This window comes from Pseudophryne corroboree, chromosome 8 (assembly GCF_028390025.1).
Source record: "Pseudophryne corroboree isolate aPseCor3 chromosome 8, aPseCor3.hap2, whole genome shotgun sequence".
Taxonomy (NCBI): domain Eukaryota; kingdom Metazoa; phylum Chordata; class Amphibia; order Anura; family Myobatrachidae; genus Pseudophryne; species Pseudophryne corroboree.
The window spans coordinates 111,145,900-111,170,085 of NC_086451.1; the positions used below are offsets into that span (position 1 = coordinate 111,145,900).

Genomic DNA, 24,186 nt, shown 5'->3' on the forward strand with positions numbered 1-24,186 from the left:
CAAGGGGATTCAGCGATTTCTTGGCTTTGCTAATTTCTATAGGAGATTCATTAAGAATTATTCTACGTTAGCTGCTCCTATCACAGCCCTAACTCGCAAGGGAGCAAATCCTACGAACTGGTCTTCTGAAGCAATCAAAGCCTTCTCTGATTTAAAGCAAGCCTTTGTGTCAGCCCCCATTCTTCGACAGCCTGATTTGAATCGTCCCTTTCTACTAGAGGTGCATGCATCTACAGAAGCAGTAGGAGCTGTGTTGTCACAAGACTTTGAAGATGAAAAAGGTCCATCCCTGCGGATATTTCTCCCGTAAGTTCCTCCCGGCAGAACGTAATTATGCAATCGGTGAGCAAGAGTTACTTGCCATCAAGTTGGCATTTGAGGAGTGGAGATACCTTCTAGAAGGAGCTCAACATCGCATTACAGTTTATACTGATCATAAGAATCTTCTGTATCTGCAGTCAGCTCAGTGTTTGAATCCACGACAAGCTCGATGGGCGCTTTTCTTCTCACGATTTGATTTCAAACTCACCTATCGTCCAGGGTCTCAGAACAAAAAGGCAGATGCCCTTTCCCGGTCCTTTGCTTCTTCTGAATTAAATGATGCTACCACGAATCAAGCCATTGTGAATCCTACGTCCTTTTTAATGACTCGAACCTCTCCAGTTCCTCCGCCTGGCAAGACCTTTGTCGCCACAAGTCTTCGAAAACGGCTGCTTACCTGGGCTCACTCCTCTTCCTTCATGGGTCATCCTGGGGTTCTAAAGACTCTCAAATTTATTCAACAGTCTTATTGGTGGCCACGTCTCAAAGCCGATGTCCAAGAGTTTATAGCAGCATGTCCTAAATGTGCCCAACATAAGAGTCCAAGAAGTTCTCCACCAGGGTTTCATCCATTGCCAGCCCTAGAGGTTCCAGCAGCAGATCAAGAGCTTCAACGTCTATCTAGCATCTGAAGTTGTGTACGTAAGTCCTTGGTCAAAACTTTCGCTCGTTATAAATCTTTTGTAGATAGAAAACGTAAAACTGTACCGAATTACAAAGTGGGAGACCAAGTTTGGATTTCTACGCGCAATCTCAAGTTCAAAGTTCCTTCTAAGAAATTTGCTCCCAAGTTCATTGGTCCATTTCCCATTGTAAAGGTACTCAACCCTGTGTCATACAAAGTCAAGTTGCCACCGTCTTTGAGAATTCCTAACGCCTTTCATACATCTTTACTGAAGCCTTTGATTCTCAATAAGTTCCGTACTACCCAGTCCAAATCTCCTAAAGTTCACTCTTTGCAGAATGAGGAATTTGAAGTTAAAGAGATTGTGGATTTACGTTTCCGATATGGACGTTTACAGTTTCTGGTCGACTGGAAGGGTTACGGTCCGGAGGAGAGATCCTGGGTTTTCTCTGAAGATGTTCAAGCTCCAAGTCTGGTACAGAAATACTTCTCCAAAAATCCTGACAAGGTTCAAAGGTGTTCGGAGACCACCCGTAGAAGAGGGGGTACTGTCACGAACCGGTCTCTCACCTTTGCGGGTTCTGGGGTTCATCCGTTGCCAGTGCGGTTGCTCGCGGTGCTGTGCGCCCGTGTGGGGACACGGCGTGATCAATGGCACAGGTAATGCAGAGTCTGGGAACTGTGAGTGCGGGGACCAAATGGCCTAAGGCACTGCGGTGTGTCTGCTGTATAGGAGGTGGCCATGTTGGAGACCAAATAGCTAATACAGAGCACTTGTGAAAACACCTGTGGGCAGGTGTAAGCCAATCCCGTGCTTGTGCTGCCTTTAAGTAGGCTGGGATTATGTTACTCTGGGCCAGTGCTTTGTTGTATCAAAGCTGTGCTCTAGCTCTGAGCTCTCTCCGTGCATTCCTGTGTGATTCCCGTGGTCCAGATATCGCCTCCGTTCCCAGAGGTCCGTCTGCAGCCTTCACTGCTGAAAGATCCACCGGCTCTCCGCTGTGCTGTCAGTTAATTGCACTCCTATTGGAAATAGTTGGATTCCCAGTGTCCTGCATGAGGTTACCTTGTCAGTCTGCCTATCATTCAAAGTCTGGAGGATTCCGTTTCTCTCAGCTGTTCGTTTGTTCAACTCTGCATTTAACCCATTCATCACCTTGTCTTCTACTACAGTTTCACAGTGATCTCCGGAACCCGCAAGTAACCCAATTCAGTACTTTTATTTGCTATGTTGTCATTACAAGGATAATTCATCACAGTCTCTCAGTTAACTCTCAAAACTCCATTGCCAATTCTTAGTTAATTCTCCATGTCTGCATTAACCAGTTAAACACAATCTGCAGTTCAGCATCAAAGCTTGTTTATATTTGCTATGTTGTCATAACAAGGATAATTCATCACAGTCTCTCAGTTAACTCTCAAAACTCCATTGCCAATTCTTACAGTTAATTCTCCATGTCTGCATTAACCAGTTAAACACAATCTGCAGTTCAGCATCAAAGCTTGTTTATATTTGCTATGTTGTCATAACAAGGATAATTCTTCACAGTCTCTCAGTTAACTCTCAAAACTCCATTGCAAATCCTTACAGTTATCTCTTCATGTCTGCATTATCCAGTTAATCACATTCTGCAGTTCAGCATCAAAGCTTGTTTATATTTGGACAATCCAACATTTATTCATCAGCTTGTTTTGCATATGTTTCCATGAACATTTCTTTTATTTATTTTTGAGTTTTCTCTTGCATATTATTCCTGCAATACTTCAGTATAATATGATGATTAACAACTTGTCAGTTAACCCTTTACTGAATTGTTATTTTGAATAAATATATGAATCGGAACTTTCTTCGTCCTCCCTGCTTTCTTCATAGCCCAGCACCTACACCTGTGGCTGGTTCCGGGTTAACGGATTCACAAAAACACCCGGACCTGACAGTATAGTTTGGAGCAGAGAAGGGAAAGGGGGGACATGATAGAAACTTTCAATTATATCAAGGGTTTTAACAAAGTCCAGGAGGGAAACATTCTCCAAATGAAGAGAAGCAATAGGACACGAGGACATGCACTGAGACTGGAGGGGGGAAGGTTCAGGGGAAATTTGCGGAAAAATTACTTCACAGAAAGGGTAGTGGACAAGTGGAATAGCCTCCCATCAAAGGTGGTAGAGGCTAAGACAGTAGAGCAATTTAAACATGCATGGGATAGACATAAGGATATCCTTACAAAGAAATAAGGATCAATTAAGGTTAGAGATAAAAAAAAGGGGCAGACTAGATGAGCCAAGTGGTTCTTATCTGCCGACAAATTCTATGTTTCTATGTATGTCGACATTGACAAAAGAAAAAAAGACATGTCTGTATTTTGACATGTTGGCATTTTAAATGTCGGTATTCTGACTATGTCGGCATTTTCAACATGTTGGCATAATGAATGCTGGTATTTTGTCCAAACCGATATTTTGACTGTAGGTCAATAGCTGTCGGAATTATGACCGTCGGTATTGTGTCCGTCGGTAAATCATACTGGACCCTTGCTAAGTACCTGATTTTACAGTGATTGTTTAACAGGTATGACTGTGTGAAGTATCTGGATGGCCATATTATTCATGTGTTTGTCTTGTTCCACTATTAGTAGAGGGAAAAAGTTGGGTCAAAATGTATAGTTTCTGGAAAAAGTCTGCTGAACATGGCTGTATTTCTCTACCAACTCTCCAACAGGGAGGGGGTGGAGAGCAAACCATATTTCTGTTTTAATTTAGTGGGTTTTAGGTACTATCTACTGTATAGTAGACGCCGCTATACCTTATAAGGTGTTTGAACTTCTTTCTCTAAAGGCTTTCTAAGAGTTTTGCTTTGGCAAATTCAACCAAAATCGCTTGCCAGTTAGTATCATCTTTTAAGACTAGAGGGTAAATTTGCCATTAGTAATGGTTTAGAAGTATACATATCATATTTCTTGTTTGGGGTTTTAGGTAGCCAATCAATCTAAACAATGTCAATGATCTTGTGATGTCAACATTTTTGGAAGGGATTTGATAAAATGTCTACCCTGGAAATATTCAAAAACTTTAGCCTTTGGAAGGTTACTATGTGCCTAATAATGAGCAGACATCTTTTTTATGACATCTACCTCCAATCTGGAACCTTTATTAAACCAGATGATAAAGTTTGTTGGAGGATGTCCAGGAGGAAATTCAGATTTGACCAAAAGAGTAAAAAAGGGTGAAGGAAAAGTATTGATCTTGAAATACTATTGGGACATGAGTAACTGATAACCGAATGTGAAGACTAAACAAGGTCTATTTTTAAAAGCATTTCCAAGTATTCAAGATAGGAGATGTATCAAAGCTTGGAAAGCGATAAAGTAGAGAGGGAGATAAAGTATCAACCAATCAGCTCTAAAGTAACATTTTACAGGCGGTATTTGAAAAATGCCTGGAGCTTATTGATACAGTAGGTACTTATCTGTCTTCATTTTATCTCTGTCTATGCTTTGATACATTTCCCCTAAGAGAGCACTTCACAAAAGCTTGTTTCTAAGTCAATATACCATCATTTGTGTTTATTGGCAAATAAGCTGGGAGGTGGTTGATAGGTAGACAGTTAAAAGGTCGACAGTCAATTGGTCACTACCACAGGATTGACAGTCAAAAGGTTGACAGGGGCAAAAGGTCGACAGTCAGCAGGTTGACAGGGTCAAAAAGTCGACAGGGTCAAAAGATCAACATGAAAAAGGATGACAGGGTCAAAAGGTCGACCTGAAAAAGGTCGACACACATATTGTCGACATATGGTTGACCTTTATTTATTATAGGGTTTTTTCATGTTTTTACAACTTTTGCTGCATTTACTATACATGTCACAAATGACTACCTTTTGGTGAGCAAAGCGGAGCGAGCCACCAAGCCCAAAGCATTTCAACAAATTTGGTTATTTTTTTTTAAAAACACACAAATAAAAACAATTTTTTGTGTGTCACCCATTTGACCCTGTCGACCTTTTGACCAAGTCGACCTTTTGACTTTCGACCTTATGGTGTAGACCTAATGATTGTCTATCTTTTTAATGTTTATCTTCTGTACCACACCCAAATAAGAACCTAATTCAAGTGAGATGCCAAGTAGTAATCTGACATCTAGGAAGTATGTCACTAAGCCAGTATGTATTCAGGCACGTTTACTGGCATGGTTTGGAACACATAAAGTAGTTGCAGCAGCAGATTCACTTTGATTGCCATAATCAGTGTCAGACTGGGGCATGAAAGACCCACCACGCAGTGGCGGAACTGTGGGAGGCAGTGGAGTCGGCTGCCGCCGGGCTCCTGACCTCAAGGGGGCACCTGTCCTCCATTGCCTCCCACTGCCCGACAATCAATCGCCGCTCTGCCAAATGTGGATGGAGGATCGGTGTCAGTGTCGTGACACGGCTGCAGCAGCTGCCTCCTCGTATCCACAGAGACGAGCTGGCAGCTGGCTGCAGCTAGGGGGAGCTCCAGCGCACAGCTGATCACAGGCACTTCCAGAAGAGCTGGCCGTCTATAGCTCTCTCTTCCTCCATCCTGCTGCTAGCCGAAGGTAGGCACTGGCACCACCTGCCTCATGCTGCTGCACTGTGTGTGGTGTGTGTGTGTGGTGTATGTGTGTGTATGGGGTTGATTACTGGGGGTATCTTTAATAAATATTGGCAACACTGACTGTTTATGTGTGTTGATAATTTTAAGGGAGGTGTGTGTGTGTCTGTGTGTTTTAACGAAAGTTGTGTGTTTAAGTGAAAAAGACGTGTGTGTGTGTGTGTGTGTGTGTGTGTGTGTGTGTAATTAAATGAGGCGTGGTGTGTGTAATTGTGTGTAAGTGTGTGTGTAATTGTGTGTGTAATTAAATGAGGTGTGTGTGTGTAATTGTGTGTGTGTGTGTGTGTGTGTGTGTGTGTAATTGTGTGGGTAATTAAATGAGGCGTGGTGTGTGTGTGTAATTGTGTGTGTAGTTGAAAGAGGCATGTGTGTGTCTGTTTAATTGAAAGAGGCATGTGTGTGTAATTGTGGGTGTGTAACTGTGTTTGTGTGTAATTGAAATAGGCGTGTGTGTATGTAAGTGAAAGGCATGTAAGTGTGTAAGTGAAAGGCATGTGAGTGTGTGTGTGTGTAATTGAATGAGGCGTGGTATGTGTGTGTGTGTGTGTGTGTGTAATTGTGTGTGTGTAATTGAAAGAGGCATGGGTGTGTCTGTTTAAGTGAAAGAGGCATGTGTGTGTGTAATTGTGTGTGTGTGTGTGTGTAATTGAAAAAGGCGTGTGTGTGTAATTGTGTGTGTGTAATTGAAAGATGCATATGTGTGTAAGTGAAAGAGGCATGTGAGTGTGGGTTTACGTGAGAGGCATGTAAGTGTGTGTAAGTAAAAGACATGCATGTGTGTGTAAGTGAAAGATGCGTGTGTGTAAGTGAAAGGCGTGTGTGTGTAAGTGAAAGATGCATGTGTGTGTGTGTGTAATTGAAAGAGGCATGTGTGTGTCTGTTTAATTGAAAGAGGTTTGTGTAAGTGAAAGAGGTATGTGTATCTATGGGATCAGTACTAAATGCCGCCAACCGGAATCCCGGCGGTCGAAATACCGACGCCGGAATCCCGACCACACAATCCCGACAGGGGTGGCGAGCGGAACGCAGCCCCTTGCGGGCTCGCTTCGCTCGCTACGCTGCGGGCACGGTGCCTCGCTACGCTCGGCACACTATTATATTCTCCCTCTATGGGTGTCGTGGACATCCACGAAGGGAGAATATGTCGGGATTGTGGCGGTTGGGATTCCGGCGTCGGTATTTCGACCGCCGGGATTCCGGCCGGCGGCATCTTGACCGCATCCCGTATCTATACTACTATTGTGAAAGTACTATTGTGAGTACGCTGCTACTGTTCACCCCAAGTACCAGATATCTACATATGGTGTGTGTGTATATATATATATATACTTGCAATTGTCGGATCGGCACTCTCCTAGCGATGGATATGTTGCTCAGGTGCCATCTGGAGGAATTAATGCAGGTAGCAAACTGTGTAACAAACAGCGGCACTCAGAGACTGACACAGCGTGAATAAAGTGCTGGTGCTTTTAATTCATGGCTGGTAACTCCAACGTTTCGGGGCGCGCAAGCCCCTTTTTCAAGGTGAGCCAAATATATATATAAAAGTGCCGGCACTCTCTCCTCCTCCAGTTAATGCCCAGGTGCCTCCTAACAGGTCTGTGGGACCTTGTAGCTAAATCAATGAAGTGGCACTCACGGGACTTGATTGATAAAAATAAGACTCAGGACACGGCGGTCTCAGCTGAAAGATCTTTCATCTGAGACCGCCGTGTCCTGAGTCTTATTTTTATCAATCAAGTCCCGTGAGTGCCACTTCTTCATTTTATATATATATATATATATATATATATATATATATATATTCCTATATGTATAGGGGGGGGCACCAGCATTTTATCATGCCTCCGGGCGACTGGGGCGAACTTACGCCACTGCCACCACGGGAATACAATCATAGAGGCCCACTAATGGGTGTGTGGCCAATCTCCAGAAGGGGTGTAGCCAGCCATTATAGCAGCATTATAGTATGGATGGTGCGACCAATGGTGGTGTAGAAGGACGCACTAATCGGTATTGCAGCATGCATAGTCACTAAAAGTGGGCATCTCAGTTCTTTCACATTCGGCCGCACGCATGTACACAAATATTAATGTATGTGCAGCGGCTTCCCATCCAGATTGACTGTGGATGTAGTGTGGCTGGCTTAGCCCTGCCCACCTACAGGAATGGTTGGAGCTATAAGTCAAAGGAGCCCACCAGGGATTTCCCTAAAGCCCGGTCCTCCCTGTCCCACCTGAGCTACAATCTTACCTAACCTAAGATATCACTTTTTTCAAGGACTGCCTTAATGAAGGCAAGAGCTTACAAATAATTTTTGGGAGGTGGTTATTCTATAGATAGTGGCAGGGACGTACCCATGTGCTGGCTTCGTCTGGGCCCCCTCCTACCTAGCCGGCGGCAGCGCTGTGCCTCTAGCGCTTTCCCAGAGTTGTCTAGAGCGCATGCGCAGATCTCCAGGAAAATGGCACGGTAGCCATTTTCCAAGTGATTTTCCTACTGCGCATGCACGCAACACCGGGAAAATAGTGCCGCAATATTTTCCCAGTGATATCTGCAGTGCTGTTGCTTCGCTGCAGGACTCTGGAAGGTGAGTATTACAAATAATGGGTGCAGGGTGTGCGATGTGGGCCCTCCTGGACCCCGGGACCCATTATAATTACACCAGTGGATAGTGGTTGTAAAAATACAGAGAACATAAATCAACTTTACTGCACTGGTAATTGAAGTAATTAAACACAAATACTCAAATCACAATGGGTACCTATTGGCATAAACTCACTTCTAAGTTACCTTGCGTTGGAAAAAATAGCTTTTCAGTTATCCTTATTAATTTGTATATAAATATCTAACACGCATACAATGTTTTGTCTAATGAGCTTCTCATACCTAGAACTGTGCTTCTCACATGGGGACATCCAGTGTGATACATTGTTAGAGTAATCAGTCAGTAGGAATCTTTATTACTATTGGAGGTGGTGGTCATTGATTAAAATTGATTGACGCTAACTAGCCAAAACACATTGATGCTCTCTCCTTTTACACTGGATCTGAGTTGCAGTCTTTCCCAATAACGGACCTCTACTACCGTGTATGTTAGGATCATAGAATTCCAACACGCACGGCAGTAGGAATCTGTTATTGGGAAAGACTGCAAGTCAGATCATTGTGAAAGAAGAGTGCAGCAACGTGTTTTGGCTAGCTGTAGCTGATCAACAGTGATTTTCACCAAATTACTTGGAGGCCCTCATGGTGTTCATTTTGAGTTCCGTACTGTATATGGTGGTCATGGGGCCAAGAATCAATCTGTTGGATTTTTGGTTCTGAGACACCAGATGTCTCAAATGTGATTTGCAGCAGTGGTTTGTGTTTTACAGGGGGCCTCAGGAAAGCCATTTATATGTGGAAGAACAGCTATAAGACCCGGTTAGTCTGCCATGTATAATTGGGAATCAGCCAACTACCAGTTAAGCATTCATTCAAGAAGAGTGTTGTCATCTATTGGCTGTATCCACTCATGGGAGAATCTTGAAGGCTTGAATTATCATTTCATTATTTATTTTTTCTTGAATAAATAAATCTTTTTTATTTTTTTATTTTGACCATTTAAAAAGAAGAAAAACACAGCCATTCAAGGAGACCAAGGTTCTGCCTGACAATGTTTGTTAGGGCCTTGGCCTTCCTTAGTACAGTAAGTGTGTCCTTTCACCATTAAAATGGATTACACAAGGAAAAAAATGTTTTTTTATTAATTCAAGTCTTAATGATTCTCAAGTTAGTTGAAACAGAGAACAAACTGCAAACATGAATTCTCCTAAACTACAGCTTCATTTCATAGGTGTTATGTGGAATTCTTCAAATATTGGACACAACAGTTCAAGTAGCCAGTATGGATGGTGTAATGGTTAGCATTACTGCCTCACAGCACTGTAGTCATGGGTTAGATTTCCACAATGGCCCTAACTGTGGGGAGTTTGTGTATTCTCCCCGTGCGTGCGTGGGTTTCCTCCGGGCACTCTTGTTTAATTACACAATCCAAATATATAGTGGTAGATTAGTTGGCTCCCAACCAAAAAAATTAAGCCTAACGTGTGTGATTGTGTGTACGTGGGCAGACTAGATGGGTCAAGTGGTTCTTATCTACCATCAAATTCTATTTTTTTTTTTCTAAGTGCAGCTCTCCAAACTATAGTTATATTCCTACTTCAGACTGATATCTTAATTCGGAATCCAAAAATCAAACATCCTTCTCTAAAGAAAATAAAGCTTTTTTGAGGAATTCAGTTTACAGTGGGTGGCAAGAGGGGGGTTGAGGTACAAAGTACCTAGATCCGAGCCACTCTGAGAGGCCTGTGCTGGAATATAGGATTAGCTACACCCCAAGATGGGGCCTTCTATCCCCTTGGTGCACTGCTCACTTGTGCAGAGGGAAACTGATGGTATGTGGTCACACCCTCACACTTAAGCTGGGCATACACACTACAGTTATCTGGCAGATCTGACCGATATCAGCGGATTGCCCTGGTAATTGTTCATTGTATGTGGGCAATCAATTAGAAAATATAAATCGTTCTGGCATGCCAGGTCATCCAGCATGTCTGTCCAATGCAATATTTTCTAAGTTGAAAGTCAAGTGCATCAGCAGGGGTGTAGCCAGAACTTTGTGGGCCTCATAGCAACATTTTGAATGGGCCCCCATCCCAATGCTTCTAGAGAGACACTTCTCTACAACAGCAGTTAATTTTATGCCCTATAATAGTGCCCTAGTTCATTGTCTGAACCATAGTAGAGCCTTATTTAATGTTATGCCCAATAGAAGTGCCCTAGTTTCTTTATGAATCGTAGTAGTGCTTAACCCTCCGTCAGGCGCACCTCTGGGACTCCCGGGTTCAGGCGCAGTGCGCCTGACAGGCGCATGTTAGAGAATCGTCATTAGCACCTAGTTAACTCAATTCTAACACTCTTAAAGTGATCAGTGACCTTCACTAGGACATACAAAGAGATAAATCGTAGGTTTTATGGGCCATTACAGCAGAGAATCTGAAACAAAGAAGAGAAAACACAAACATGAGTATAAGTTTGAGCACAATGTACCTGAGAGGCCACCTTGGACAAACATACATATTTCCGCAAAAATTCCACAACCTTTGTAATTTTCATCCATAAAATGAGCAAAATAAACAATAGATGAAAATAAAAGGAAAAACAAACCTTCATAAGTCGGAGGAGTTTGGGCGCAGTGTGCCTGAGAGGCCAGGAGGGTCAATACTGCACTCCACGTAGGCGGCGGGAAAACTGACTAGGGGGGTTTCGAACAGCAGCTAGAGATAGGAAGGTACTAGGAGGGACAGACCCCTCCACCCCCTTGGGGTGGAGAGCGAGAACAGCTTTGCGGTGCCTGTTAGGCCAGCTGCGCCTCACTGAGAATTAAGTTCACCCTATGTCACATTTCAGAGCTGCAAGTACACATTATACCGCACAGTATCCCCAATTCACATTATGATAATCGTCCATATTGTGCCTTATTACAGTGCCCCGTTTCATATTATATAACATTAAAATGCCCTCCAGTTCATTGTATACCACACTTCAATGAGCAGGTCTAGGGGCATACCTAGATATATTGCAGGCCCCAAGGAAAAAGTTTGAAAGGACCACTACGTACCACCCAATGTATATAACACATGTAACTTTGTCGGGGAAGGTGGGCCCCTCTTAGCTATTGGCCCCATAGCAGCTGCACTGCCTGCACCTATGGTAGCTAAGCCCTTCCGCATCAGTCAGTGTATGCCCTGCCACGACCGGCCGATGAACATTTTCCCTGTTCCTTCACAAGAGACGGAACGGGGAACTGTCTCCTACCCAGGGAAGGAATGCTGATATCCTGGCCAATACACTGTGAGGCATTTTATATGCACATATATGAACAGCATTACTCATATAGATTAGTAACATAGTAATACCCCTTTCAGACAGCCTGAGGCGGGTCGCACACAGGAGCCTGACACGGGAGCTCCCAGTGTGTGACCTGCCTCAAGGCGCCCTGCATAATGATCACATGATCTCCAAGTGCCGCCCGTACACAAAGAGTGAACGGGAAATGGGTCGCATCGACCCAGCTCCTGTTCACACTGCACAGTGAGCCAGGTTGAAAACGCGTACAACCCTGCTCACGACCAGTGCTGAAATACCAGGACGCACGACCCGGTATTTCAACCCTTGCACCTTTCAGACTGCATCTGAACACGTGTTATGCACGCTCATGTGCCAATAACCCGTGTTCATACTGTAGGTGGCAGTCTAAAAGGGGTATAACATAGTTAATGAAGTTGAAAAAAGATAAGTTGTCCATTAAGTTCAACCTGTATTAAATTTTCTACACTATTTTATAGTAACTATAGTTTTACCACTTGTCTGGCATGGTCGCATCAGATGTGACCACACCAGCAAGTGATTTATCTGACCTGGTCGCACAGGATGCGACCAGTCAGATAAAGAGTGTTAGCAGCTGCAGGGAAGAGAAACTTCCCTCTGCTGCTACTGTCAGGGGGATCGAAAGGTCCCTCCGCCTCCCTGCACCCTCCCCTCAGTGTTACTGTGCTGCCGATCGGTCAGCACGGTAGGACCCCCCACCTAGCGGCTGCAGACAATGGCAGCCGCTGGGAAAGTGTAAAACACTTTTCTCATAAACACTTTTCTCCAACTTTTCTCATAATCTAGTGCCTCTAACCCCTTTATCAATATGGTAGCTCTCCTCTGAACCCTTCTGAGTTCCAAGATATCTTTTTTATAGTGTGGTGCCCAGAACTGTACACAACATTCATGGTGTGGCTGTACCAATGACTTATACAGAGGAGTGATTACACTCTCATCCCTTGTCTCAGTTCACCGTTTTATGCATGCTAATACCTTATTTGCCTTTGTTGCTGCACTTTGATATTGGTTACTGCGGCTAAGTCCACTGTCAATGAACACCCCCAAATCTTTTTCTATTACTGTTTCCCCTAAATTTTTCCTATTTAATTTGTAGGTTGCATGTTTATTTTTAGTCCCAAAGTGCATAACTTTACATTTTCTATATTAAACCTCATTCTCCATTTAGCTGCCCAAACTTCCATTTTAAATAAGTCGTTCTAAAGAGACTCAGGGGGTAATTCCAAGTTGATCGCAGCAGGAAATTTTTTAGCAGTTGGGCAAAACCATGTGCACTGCAGGGGAGGCAAATATAACATGTGCAGAGAGAGTTAGATTTGGGTGGGTTATTTTGTTTCTGTGCAGGGTAAATACTGGCTGCTTTATTTTTACACTGCAATTTACATTGCAGATTGAACACACCACACCCAAACCTATCTCTCTCTGCACATGTTATATCTGCCTCCCCTGCAGTGCACATGGTTTTGCCCAACTGCTAACAAAGTTCCTGCTGCGATAAACTCAGAATTACCCTCTCAACATCCACGTCTGAATTCATTACCCTACACTGTTTAGTATTGTCTGCAAAAATTGACACTTTGCTTTCCAGACCTCCTAGGTTGTTAATAAATATGTTAAACAAGAGGGGACCGAGTACAGACCCTTGCAGTATTCCACTGAATACTGTGGCCCAGTTGGAAAACATCCCATTAACCACCACTCGCTGTTCCCTGTTATCCAGCCAATTACCTACCAAAGTACAAATAGTGTTACCTAGACCAAGCTCTCTTAATTTGTAAAGTAGCCTCAAGTGAGGCACTTTGTTGAAGGTTTTAGCAAAATCTAAATAGACCACATCCACTGCATTTTCCTGGTCAAGATTATCACTTTCTCATAGAAGTTAATTAAGTTAGTTTGACATGACCTATCTCTCACAAAACCATGCTGGTTCCTATTAATAACCTTGGAGATCTCCAAGTACTCTAGCATGCTGTCCCTTAATATACCTTCCAATATTTTCCCCACTATAGATGTCAAGCTTACTCGTCTATAGTTACCAGGATGAGTTTTAATTCCCTTTTTAAATATTGGCACTACCTTAGCTTTACGCCAGTCCTTTGGTACCATGCCTGGTTTGAATCAAAGAAAATACTATATAAAGGCCTTGCTAGTTCTGGTTTTAGCTCCATTAGAACCCTAGGGTGAAGTCCATCTGGACCGGAGGATTTAGTAATCTTAATTTTGCTTAATTGCTCATGTACTACTTCCTCACTCAAACAAGTATTAACCAATGGGACATTATCATTACTATTGTTATGCATTGTTATGCACTATTCCTACCATCTTGTCCTCTCTTGTAAACAATGATGAAAAAAATTGATGCCCCCTAATACCACAACCTGGCCAATCTGTTAGCAACTCTGAGTATGGGATTTGCTCATATTTATTTTTAATGTTTCTTGATTTCAGTAAACTGATCATACAGCACATAGTACCTTTAAGGTGACTGCATGCTTCACCAGGTAACACGCTAGGGTTTAGTGGGGTTCTGTTCAATTTGCCAACTGTCGGGATCCCGGCGGTCAAGATATCGACACCCATAGAGTGGGAATAGATCTTGCGGCGAGCGCAGTGAGTCACAGAGTCCACAGTGTGGCAATCACAGTGAGCATTTGCCCCACTACCGGCATTTTGGCGGGTGGTATGCCGCTGTCAGGATATGGACAGCTGGCATCCCACCCACCGGTAAATCATATGTATTCCGTTTAGTGAACACTGAATTGAGCCATCTAAGAAACCATAAGGTTGTCATACAGGTTCATTTCAGAAATACAGTATAGAGCACTTAGTCAAGTAATAAGATCATCGCTGATATAGAGAGAGTAAATTACAGTAATCAGAAAACAGCACCAAAACTGTTTATGCAGTATTCAGTGGGGGTCATTGCACTTCTTTTGACACTATCAGTGACTTCCCCAGTGGGTTCCATGAGCATTAATAGATGTGATGGGTATAGTGAGAAAATCCTGTAATATAAATGGAAGGAGAAGGAGTCAGTAATAATGAAAATACAATGTAGTAAGGTTCGAGAATGAAGAGGATGTCAATAACATACATGAGAGTGGTAGCATTTCAAGCAAGAACTTGATGTGTTCAGGATCATGTGGCTTCTTTGCGCAGGGGAGATAGAGGCTCTATGTAGTGTTTTCAGGTCTACTTCTGGTTATAATATGTAGATTTTAACCATTTAAGAGTTTTTTCATAGTGTTTACTTAGAATAAGGGTGGAGTTGACATCAGGGATGTCTGTCTGCCATGAGGTCATTAAGGACTGCCAAGGTTTTGTGTCAGAGTCTGGCAGGAGGATGGAATAAAGAAATCTGGTGCGATAAGGGGCATTTTGAATAAGGCAAAGCAAAGAGTTCACAGGTTCTAGGAAAGGAGTGAAACGTATTGGGGTTTAGGTCTAAGGCATAGTGCCTGGACTGCAGATACATGAAAAAATTATTGTTTGTTAATAGAAAGGTCAACTGCAGGTCATGAAAAGTCAGCAGGTTTCCACCTGGGTCAAGGACTAGTGAAGTAAGAGATAAGCCTTTATCTCTCTGCAAGTAGAACTGTGAGTTATTCAATGAAGGTGGGAAGGATGGGTTACCCCAAAGAGGAACATATGGAGAGGTCAAAGTTTCCATGGATAACTTTTTGTTGATAGTTTGCCAAGCTATATACGACTCATGAAACATGATGTGGTATAGGATATGCTGAGGAATATCTCATTTCCTGGAATGTATAAGGGCACTGGGGGAGTAGGTGGCGAAAAGGGCCAAGTGTAAGGATTGGATTGCATACGTGGAATTGGAAAGGAGCCAATCATAGATATATCTAAATTGAATGGCTAGAGTGTAGAGATGGAGCTTTGGAAGCAATAATCCGCCTTTAGATCGTAGGGAATAAAGTTTATGGAGAGCCATCCTGGGGCATTTATTTTGCCATAGGAATTTAGAAGTAAGGAGGTCAAAATGTTTTAAATTGGTTTTAGTTAGGCTAATGGGTAGCATCTGGAGTATGTAAAATATTTTAGGAAACATTATGCTTTTCACAACAGCTATTCGCGCGAGGAGGGAAAGTGGTAGATAAATCAAAGAGTCAAATAGGGAGAAGATTTTTGTAACGAAAATTTCCTTTGTATAGTAAGGAAGGATCTGAAGGGATATGTAACCCTAGATATTTTACGTCCTATTTGTTGACAGGGAGGGGAGAGAGGGATGCAGAGGGTTGTTGGGTAATGTCAGTGCCTGAAACGGTGAGTATTTCCGATTTGGAGGTATTGATCCTGAAGCCAGCACAATCACCAAACTTATTTATAAGTGACAATAATAGGGGATTTGAGGATTGGGGATTAGATATGAGCAGCAGCATGTTGTCTGAATAAAGGGTGAACTTCAGGTCAACATCTCCAATCGTTATGCTGATAATGTAAGGAAATTTCTAATTTGGATTGTGAGGTGTTCAGTGGTTAGTGCGAAAAGTAAGGGTGAGAGAGGACAGCCTTGCCGTGTACCTCTGTGTATAGTAAAAGGCATGGACAAGTGTCCATTACAATAAAGTTGTGACTTAGGTGAAGTATACAGAGTCTGTAGGAGAGAAATTAAGAACAATGGATAGCCAAAGTTCTCCATGGATTGGAAGAGATGGGGCCATGTTGTAAGGTTGAAAGCCTTTTCAGCATCTAACGCTAAAGTAATTTGGTGTACTGGGGACAGGTTTGAGGATAGATGGTCAATGACAGAGAGAACTTCGGCCCTCATTCCGAGTTGTTCGCTCGCTAGCTGCTTTTAGCAGCAGTGCAAATGCTAAGCCGCCGCCCTCTGGGAGTGTATCTTAGCTTAGCAGAAATGCGAACGAAAGGATCGCAGAACGGCGTCTACATTTTTTCAAGCAGTTTCTGAGTAGCTGCAGACCTACTCCTACTTTGCGATCACTTCAGACTATTTAGTTCCTGTTTTGACGTCACAAACACGCCCTGCGTTCGGCCAGCCACTCCCCCATTTCCCAGGCACGCCTGCGTTTGTATCTAACACGCCTGCATTTTTCAGCACACTCCCGGAAAACGGTCAGTTACCTCCCAGAAACGCCCCATTCCTGTCAATCACTCAGCGGTCAACAGTGCGACTGAAAAGTGTCGCTAGACCTTGTGTGAAACTGCATCAGCTTTTCTGAAAGTACGCCGCGCGTGCGCAGTGCGCACCATACGCATGCGCAGAAGTGCCGCTTTTTTGCCTGATCGCTGTGCTGCGAACAACGGCAGCTAGTGATCAACTCGGAATGAGGGCCTTTATGTACATACGTCACTGAGTGACGTCCCCAAATTAATCTCGTGTGGTCTGGGTGGACTATGTGGGGAAGGGAGAATTTGAGGCGATCTGCTAGGATTTTTGTAACTATAAATGGGGATGGTATGGGATTCCATTATTGAGTTGTACAATGCTAGGAGAAGGGAATCAAGTTTGGCTATTAATAATTTGTAGAACTAACCAGAGAATCCGTCTGGGCCGTGCTTTGTTAGATTTTAAGTGCTGGATAGTGGCACAGATTTCGTCAAGGGTTATGGGTGATGTAAGAGAAGAGACAAAGGGGTCTATTTACTAAGCCTTGGATGGAGATAAATGGAGATAAATTCATTGGAGATAAAGTACCTGTCAATCGGCTCGTAACTGCCATGTCACAGGCTGTGTTTGAAAAATGACAGTTAGGAGCCGATTGGCTGGTACTTTATCTCCAGTAACTTTATCTCCATCCAAGGCCTAGTAAATAGACCCCAAAGTCAGAAGGGATCTTTGGCAGTTGAGAGAAAGTCCAGGGAAGGGAGGCTGGAGGAAGAGTTGCAGGGCATGTTTCAGAAGTAGATGACGAAGTCGAGCTATTGGGTTGTGGAGTGGTGTGTTGGACAATCATGGGAGAAGTGGTACCTTTTAACAAATTTGTAAGAAGCTTCCCAGTTTTGTTCCCGAACTTACGAAAAAGAAAGTCCACTTTGAACTTATATTTGTCACCCATTGATGTTAAGAATTCATGAAATTGTAGTTTCAACTTAAGGTACTGTATGTGTTTTAGTGTGTTTTAGTGTGATGGTGAGGGGTCAGTTTTGAATGCTTGGCAAGCATCAGAGATGGATTGTTACATTTCAATGTAAGATTGGGCATATTTCTTTCTAATGGGCCCTACACATTGGGGGTCAGTCCGAGTTGATCGCTCGCTGACGATTTTTGCAGCGCAGCGATCAGGTGAAAAAGTGGCATTATTGCGTATGGGCCGCAATGCACACGCGCGTCATACGGGTACAAAGCCCGTTGTGGTTGTGCACAGGTTCTAGCGAAGTTTTTCCTCGCATTGACGGCCGCAAGAAGATTGCCAGGAAGGGGGCGTTTCTGGGTGTCAACTGACCGTTTTCAGGGAGTGTTTGCAAAAATGCAGGCGTGTCTAAAAAAAACCACAGGCGTGGCTGGGCGTTCGCTGGGCGGGTGTATGACATCAAATCCGGACACGAATAGGCTGAAGTGATCGCAAGCGCTGAATAGGTTCAGAGCTACTCTGAAACTGCAAAAACTGTTTTTGTAGAGCTTGGTTGCACAAGCGTTCGCACTTCTGTTAAGCTAAAATACACTCCCCAGTGGGCGGCGGAATAGCATTTGCATGGCTGCTAAAACTAGCTAGTGAGCAATCAACTCGGAATGACTCCCATTAGACGATATGCCGCCGAGGTGCCCAACAGCTGATACGGCCGACGGGTGACTCGGCGGCGAGGGGGGGGGGAGTGACGGGTGGAGTGAAGTTTCTTCACTCCACCCGGCTCTAAATCAGTGCATGCTAATATGGACAAGAGTGTCCATATTGGCCTGAATGTATGAGCACCAACGATGAACGAGCACGGGGCCACGTATCGTTCATCGTTGTTGCCTACACACTGAAAGATATGAACGATATCTTGTTTATTAATGAACGAGGTCGTTTATATCTTTCATTGATGTCGCCTAATGTGTAGGGCCTATTAGGGCCGAGGAATTTGAGATAATGTTACCTTTCAGGACTGACTTTGCTGTTTGCCAGAATAAGTGAGACTTGGAGAAAATAGAAACAGTCCCATGCCCCATGCAAGGAGTCACAAAATTTTTCAGAGTATGTTAAATGAGATGGGAATCTCCACTGAGGTGTGTGAGGGCGATCAGGATGGATTGTTAAGGAGAACCAGATGAGAGCATGGTCAGATAGAAGGATGGATTCAATGATGGATTCTGTGACTGTAGGGAATAGCTGTTGTGAAATAAACATATAGTCGATGCGTGAGAACCTGTCATGAGCTGCTGAGTAGCAAGTAAATTCTTTATCTATAGGACGTAGCGCTCGATAGATATCAATTATCTGAAGCTTTTTGGAAAAGTGGAGGATGCCAAATTTAGGTAGATGATAAGATGTGTTGGGAGGATTTGAATGATCTAAATATGGAGAGGATATCCAGTTAAAATCACCACATAAAATGAGATTATCACTACTGTAAGCAGTCCTACTGTAAGGAGTCAATAAAGTCTGGAAAAAAGGTTTGTTTTAAGAATTTGGGGCATAAATATTGCACAAAAAACAAATGGATGATCGTTTATTGGCCCTCATTCCGAGTTGTTCGCTCGGTATTTTTCATCGCATCGCAGTGAAAATCCGCTTAGTACGCATGCGCAATGTTCGCACTGCGACTGCGCCAAGTAACTTTACTATGATGAAAGTATTTTTACTCACGGCTTTTTCTTCGCTCCGGCGATCGTAATGTGATTGACAGGAAATGGGTGTTACTGGGCGGAAACACGGCGTTTCAGGGGCGTGTGGCTGAAAACGCTACCGTTTCCGGAAAAAACGCAGGAGTGGCCGGGGAAACGGTGGGAGTGCCTGGGCGAACGCTGGGTGTGTTTGTGATGTCAACCAGGAACGACAAGCACTGAAATGATCGCACAGGCAGAGTAAGTCTGGAGCTACTCTGAAACTGCTAAGTAGTTAGTAATCGCAATATTGCGAATACATCGGTCGCAATTTTAAGAAGCTAAGATTCACTCCCAGTAGGCGGCGGCTTAGCGTGTGTAACTCTGCTAAAATCGCCTTGCGACCGATCAACTCGGAATGAGGGCCTTTGTTGTTTTAAGAAGAAGATAGCAACCATTCGGGTCCGCATCTGTGTGAAGCAATTTAAAGTTAATGTTACGCTTAGCTAAAAGAACCATGCATCTAGACTTTGAATTGTAGGGGGCAGCAGCAATCAAGGACCAATGTAACATTTGTAACTTCAGTGTTTCAGGTTCAGTCAGGTGGGATTGTTGTAAGAAAGCTAAATCTATATTTAGTTTGGACTAGTACAATAGAATTTTGTTGCGTTTCGCTGGGGTATTAATACCTCCAACATTTAATGAACCAACTTTAATCTCAGTCATTTGCACACCAAATGAGGGTAATTAGCAGGATCAGAGTGCTGAAGTCACTGTTGATCTGAGTCTGAGTAGGCAATGTGGAAGTTGGGATAGAAGAAGGAGGGACAAAAGGTAAATCTAAATACAAGAAAACAGATATGAGAATGGTTTAATATACAAACATACTTCCAGTACACAAATACAACATAGAAATATGGAGAGTGCCAACCGCACAGGATACTGTCTGTATCAATACTTCAGAAACAAAGGATACCTTATTGTTATTGTATATATCTGCACTAATGCACTTGACACGGGGTGTGCTACCACTTGACGAATAATAAACACATAATAAAGAAAAAGAAAACCATTCGTCTTGGTGTGGTGTATCTCAGAATAAAAATTTACTTTTATGAATTCATTAAGATTGCTTAAACAATGCGAAATACTAAGAAAGAGAAAGTGAGAAAGTAGGAAATTTGTAATAATAAAATGTGCTGTGTGTGAGAATGTCAATGTACATTGGGCCTAATTCAGATCTGATTGCAGCAGTAAATTTTGTTAGCTAATGGGCAAAACCATGTTCACTGCAGGTGGGGCAGATACAGGGCCGGCGCTACCATTAGGCAACTTTAGCTTTGCTCACTATACCCCTCATACACCCCTGACTGCCCCCTATCCCCCTGCTCCCTATTCCCCTGATACATCCCTGACTGACCCCTATTCCCCTGACTGCCCCCTATACCCCTGCTTACTATGTCCCTGATACACCCCAGACTGCTCCCCATGCCCTTGATACACCTCCGACTGCTCCCTATGCTCCTGATACACCTCCGACTGCTCCCTATGCTCCTGATACACCTCCGACTGCTCCCTATGCTCCTGATACACCACCGACTGCTCCCTATGCTCCTGATACACCCCCGACTGCTACCTACTCCCCCGATACACATATTTATACATACTGTATACTCCTCCAAAGCAGCACAGTACTCGCAGGGACTCGTCTCACACCGTGATCAAACATGTTTTGAGACGAGTCCCTGCGAGTGCTGTGCTGCTTTGGAGGAGTGTATGATAATTGCACTAGGCATCGGGACCAGCTGTTTTTAAGCACGGAGTGCCGGCTGATTTGGAATAGCATATATATATATAATAAGATTTTACTCACCGGTAAATCTATTTCTCGTAGTCCGTAGTGGATGCTGGGGACTCCGTAAGGACCATGGGGAATAGACGGGCTCCGCAGGAGTCTGGGCACTCTAAGAAAGATTTAGTACTACTGGTGTGCACTGGCTCCTCCCTCTATGCCCCTCCTCCAGACCTCAGTTAAGGAAACTGTGCCCGGAAGAGCTGACATTATAAGGAAAGGATTTTGGAATCCAGGGTAAGACTCATACCAGCCACACCAATCACACCGTATAACTTGCGATAAACTTATCCAGTCAACAGTATGAACAACAGAGCATCAAACAATGGATGCCAACATAACATAACCCTTTATTAAGCAATAACTATATACACGTATTGCAGAAAGTCCGCACTTGGGACGGGCGCCCAGCATCCACTACGCACTACGAGAAATAGATTTACCGGTGAGTAAAATCTTATTTTCTCTAACGTCCTAGTGGATGCTGGGGACTCCGTAAGGACCATGGGGATTATACCAAAGCTCTCAAACGGGCGGGAGAGTGTGGATGACTCTGCAGTACCGAATGGGCAAACACAAGGTCCTCCTCAGCCAGGATATCAAACTTGTAGAACTTAGCAAATGTGTTTGAACCCGACCAAGTAGCTGCTCGGCAAAGCTGTAATACCGAGACCCCTCGGGCAGCCGCCCAAGAAGAGCCCACCTTCCTTGTGGAATGGGCTTTCACAGATTTTGGATGCGGCAATCCAGCCGCAGAATGAGCCTGCTGAATCGTGTTACAGATCCAGCGAGCAATGGTTTGCTTTGAAGCAGGAGCACCCAGCTTGTTGGGGGCATACAGGATAAACAGCGAGTCAGTTTTCCTGACTCCAGCCGTCCTGGCTACATAGATCTTCAAAGCCCTGACTACATCAAGCAACTTGGAATCCTCCAAGTCACGAGTAGCCGCAGGCACCACAATAGGTTGGTTCAAATGAAAAGATGACACCACCTTCGGCAGAAATTGTGGACGGGTCCGTAATTCTGCCCTGTCCATATGGAAAACCAGATATGGGCTTTTGCATGACAAAGCCGCCAATTCTGACACACGCCTAGCCGAAGCTAAGGCCAATAGCATGACCACTTTCCACGTGAGATACTTCAGCTCCACGGTCTTAAGTGGCTCAAACCAGTGGGATTTCAGGAAACCCAACACCACGTTGAGATCCCAAGGTGCCACTGGTGGCACAAAAGGGGGCTGAATATGTAGCACTCCCTTAACAAACGTCTGAACTTCAGGAAGAGAAGCCAGTTCCTTTTGAAAGAAAATGGATAGGGCCAAAATCTGGACCTTTATGGACCCCAACTTCAAGCCCATAGTCACTCCAGACTGTAGGAAGTGTAGGAACCGGCCCAGCTGGAAGTCCTCTGTAGGGGCCTTCCTGGCCTCACACCAGGCAACATATTTTCGCCATATACGGTGATAGTGTTTTGCTGTCACGTCCTTCCTAGCCTTTATCAGCGTAGGAATAACTTCCCCCGGAATGCCTTTTTCCGCTAGGATCCTGCGTTCAACCGCCATGCCGTCAAAAGCAGCCGTGGTAAGTCTTGGAACAGACAGGACCCCTGTTGCAACAGGTCCTGTCTGAGAGGCAGAGGCCACGGGTCCTCTGTGAGCATTTCTTGCAGTTCCGGGTACCAAGTCCTTCTTGGCCAATCCGGAACAATGAGTATTGTTCTCACTCCTCTTCTTCTTACGATTCTCAGCACCTTGGGTATGAGAGGAAGAGGAGGAAACACATAGACCGACTGGAATACCCACGGTGTTACCAGTGCGTCCACAGCTATCTCCTGAGGGTCTCTTGACCTGGCGCAATACCTTTGTAGTTTTTTGTTGAGACGGGACGCCATCATGTCTACCTGTGGCAGTTCCCATCGATTTGTAATCTGAGTGAAGACTTCGTAATGAAGTCCCCACTCTCCCGGATGGAGGTCGTGTCTGCTGAGGAAGTCTGCTTCCCAGTTGTCCACTCCCGGAATGAACACTGCTGACAGTGCTTGCACGTGATTCTCCGCCCACCGAAGAATCCTGGTGGCTTCCGCCATCGCCACTCTGCTTCTTGTGCCGCCCTGGCGGTTTACATGAGCCACTGCGGTGATGTTGTCTGACTGAATCAGCACCGGTTGGTTGCGAAGCAGAGGCTCCGCTTGACTCAGGGCGTTGTATATGGCACTTAGTTCCAGGATATTTATGTGCAGACAAGCCTCCTGACTTGACCACAACCCTTGAAAGTTTCTTCCCTGAGTGACTGCCCCCCATCCTCGGAGGCTCGCATCCGTGGTCACCAGGACCCAGTCCTGTATGCCGAACCTGCGGCCCTCGAGAAGATGAGCACTCTGCAGCCACCACAGAAGAGACACCCTGGCCCTGGGGGACAGGGTGATCAGCCGATGCATCTGAAGATGCGATCCGGACCACTTGTCCAACAGATCCCATTGAAAAATCCTCGCATGGAACCTGCCGAAGGGAATGGCTTCGTATGATGCCACCATCTTTCCCAGGACTCGTGTGCAGCGATGCACCGACACCTGTTTTGGTTTCAAGAGGTCTCTGACTAGAGTCACGAGCTCTTGAGCCTTCTCTGCTGGGAGAAACACCTTCTTCTGGTCCGTGTCCAGAATCATGCCCAGAAAGGGCAGACGCGTTGTAGGAATCAGCTGCGACTTTGGGATATTCAGAATCCAGCCGTGCTGTTGCAACACTGCCTGAGAGTGTGCTACGCTGATCAGCAACTGCTCTCTGGACCTCGCCTTTATGAGGAGATCGTCCAAGTATGGGATAATTGTGACTCCTTGCTTTCGAAGGAGCACCATCATTTCTGCCATAACCTTGGTAAATATTCTCGGTGCCGTGGAGAGCCCAGACGGCAACGTCTGGAATTGGTAATGACAGTCCTGTACCACAAATCTGAGGTACTCCTGATGAGGTGGATAAATGGGGACATGCAAGTAAGCATCCTTGATGTCCAGAGACACCATAAAATCCCCCTCTTCCAGGCTTGCAATGACCGTTCTGAGCGATTCCATTTTGAACTTGAATCTTTTCAGATAAATGTTCAGG

The 24,186-nt window shown here is 44.4% G+C and overlaps 1 protein-coding gene across 3 annotated transcripts in view; it reads left to right on the forward strand.

The window, feature by feature from the left end:
- ADGRD2 (adhesion G protein-coupled receptor D2) overlaps positions 1–24,186 on the forward strand; it is a 611,421-nt gene that overhangs the window by 246,157 nt on the left and 341,078 nt on the right. Inside the window, exon 25 of one of the 3 annotated variants that reach the window (XM_063936863.1) lies at positions 8,955–9,199. The exons of the other annotated variants lie outside the window; for them this stretch is intronic. Within the exon in view, the coding sequence (XP_063792933.1) occupies positions 8,955–9,008 (54 nt within the window). The 3' untranslated portion in view covers positions 9,009–9,199. Of the gene's footprint in view, positions 1–8,954; positions 9,200–24,186 lie in introns of those variants that run through there. 3 annotated transcript variants of the gene reach the window in all.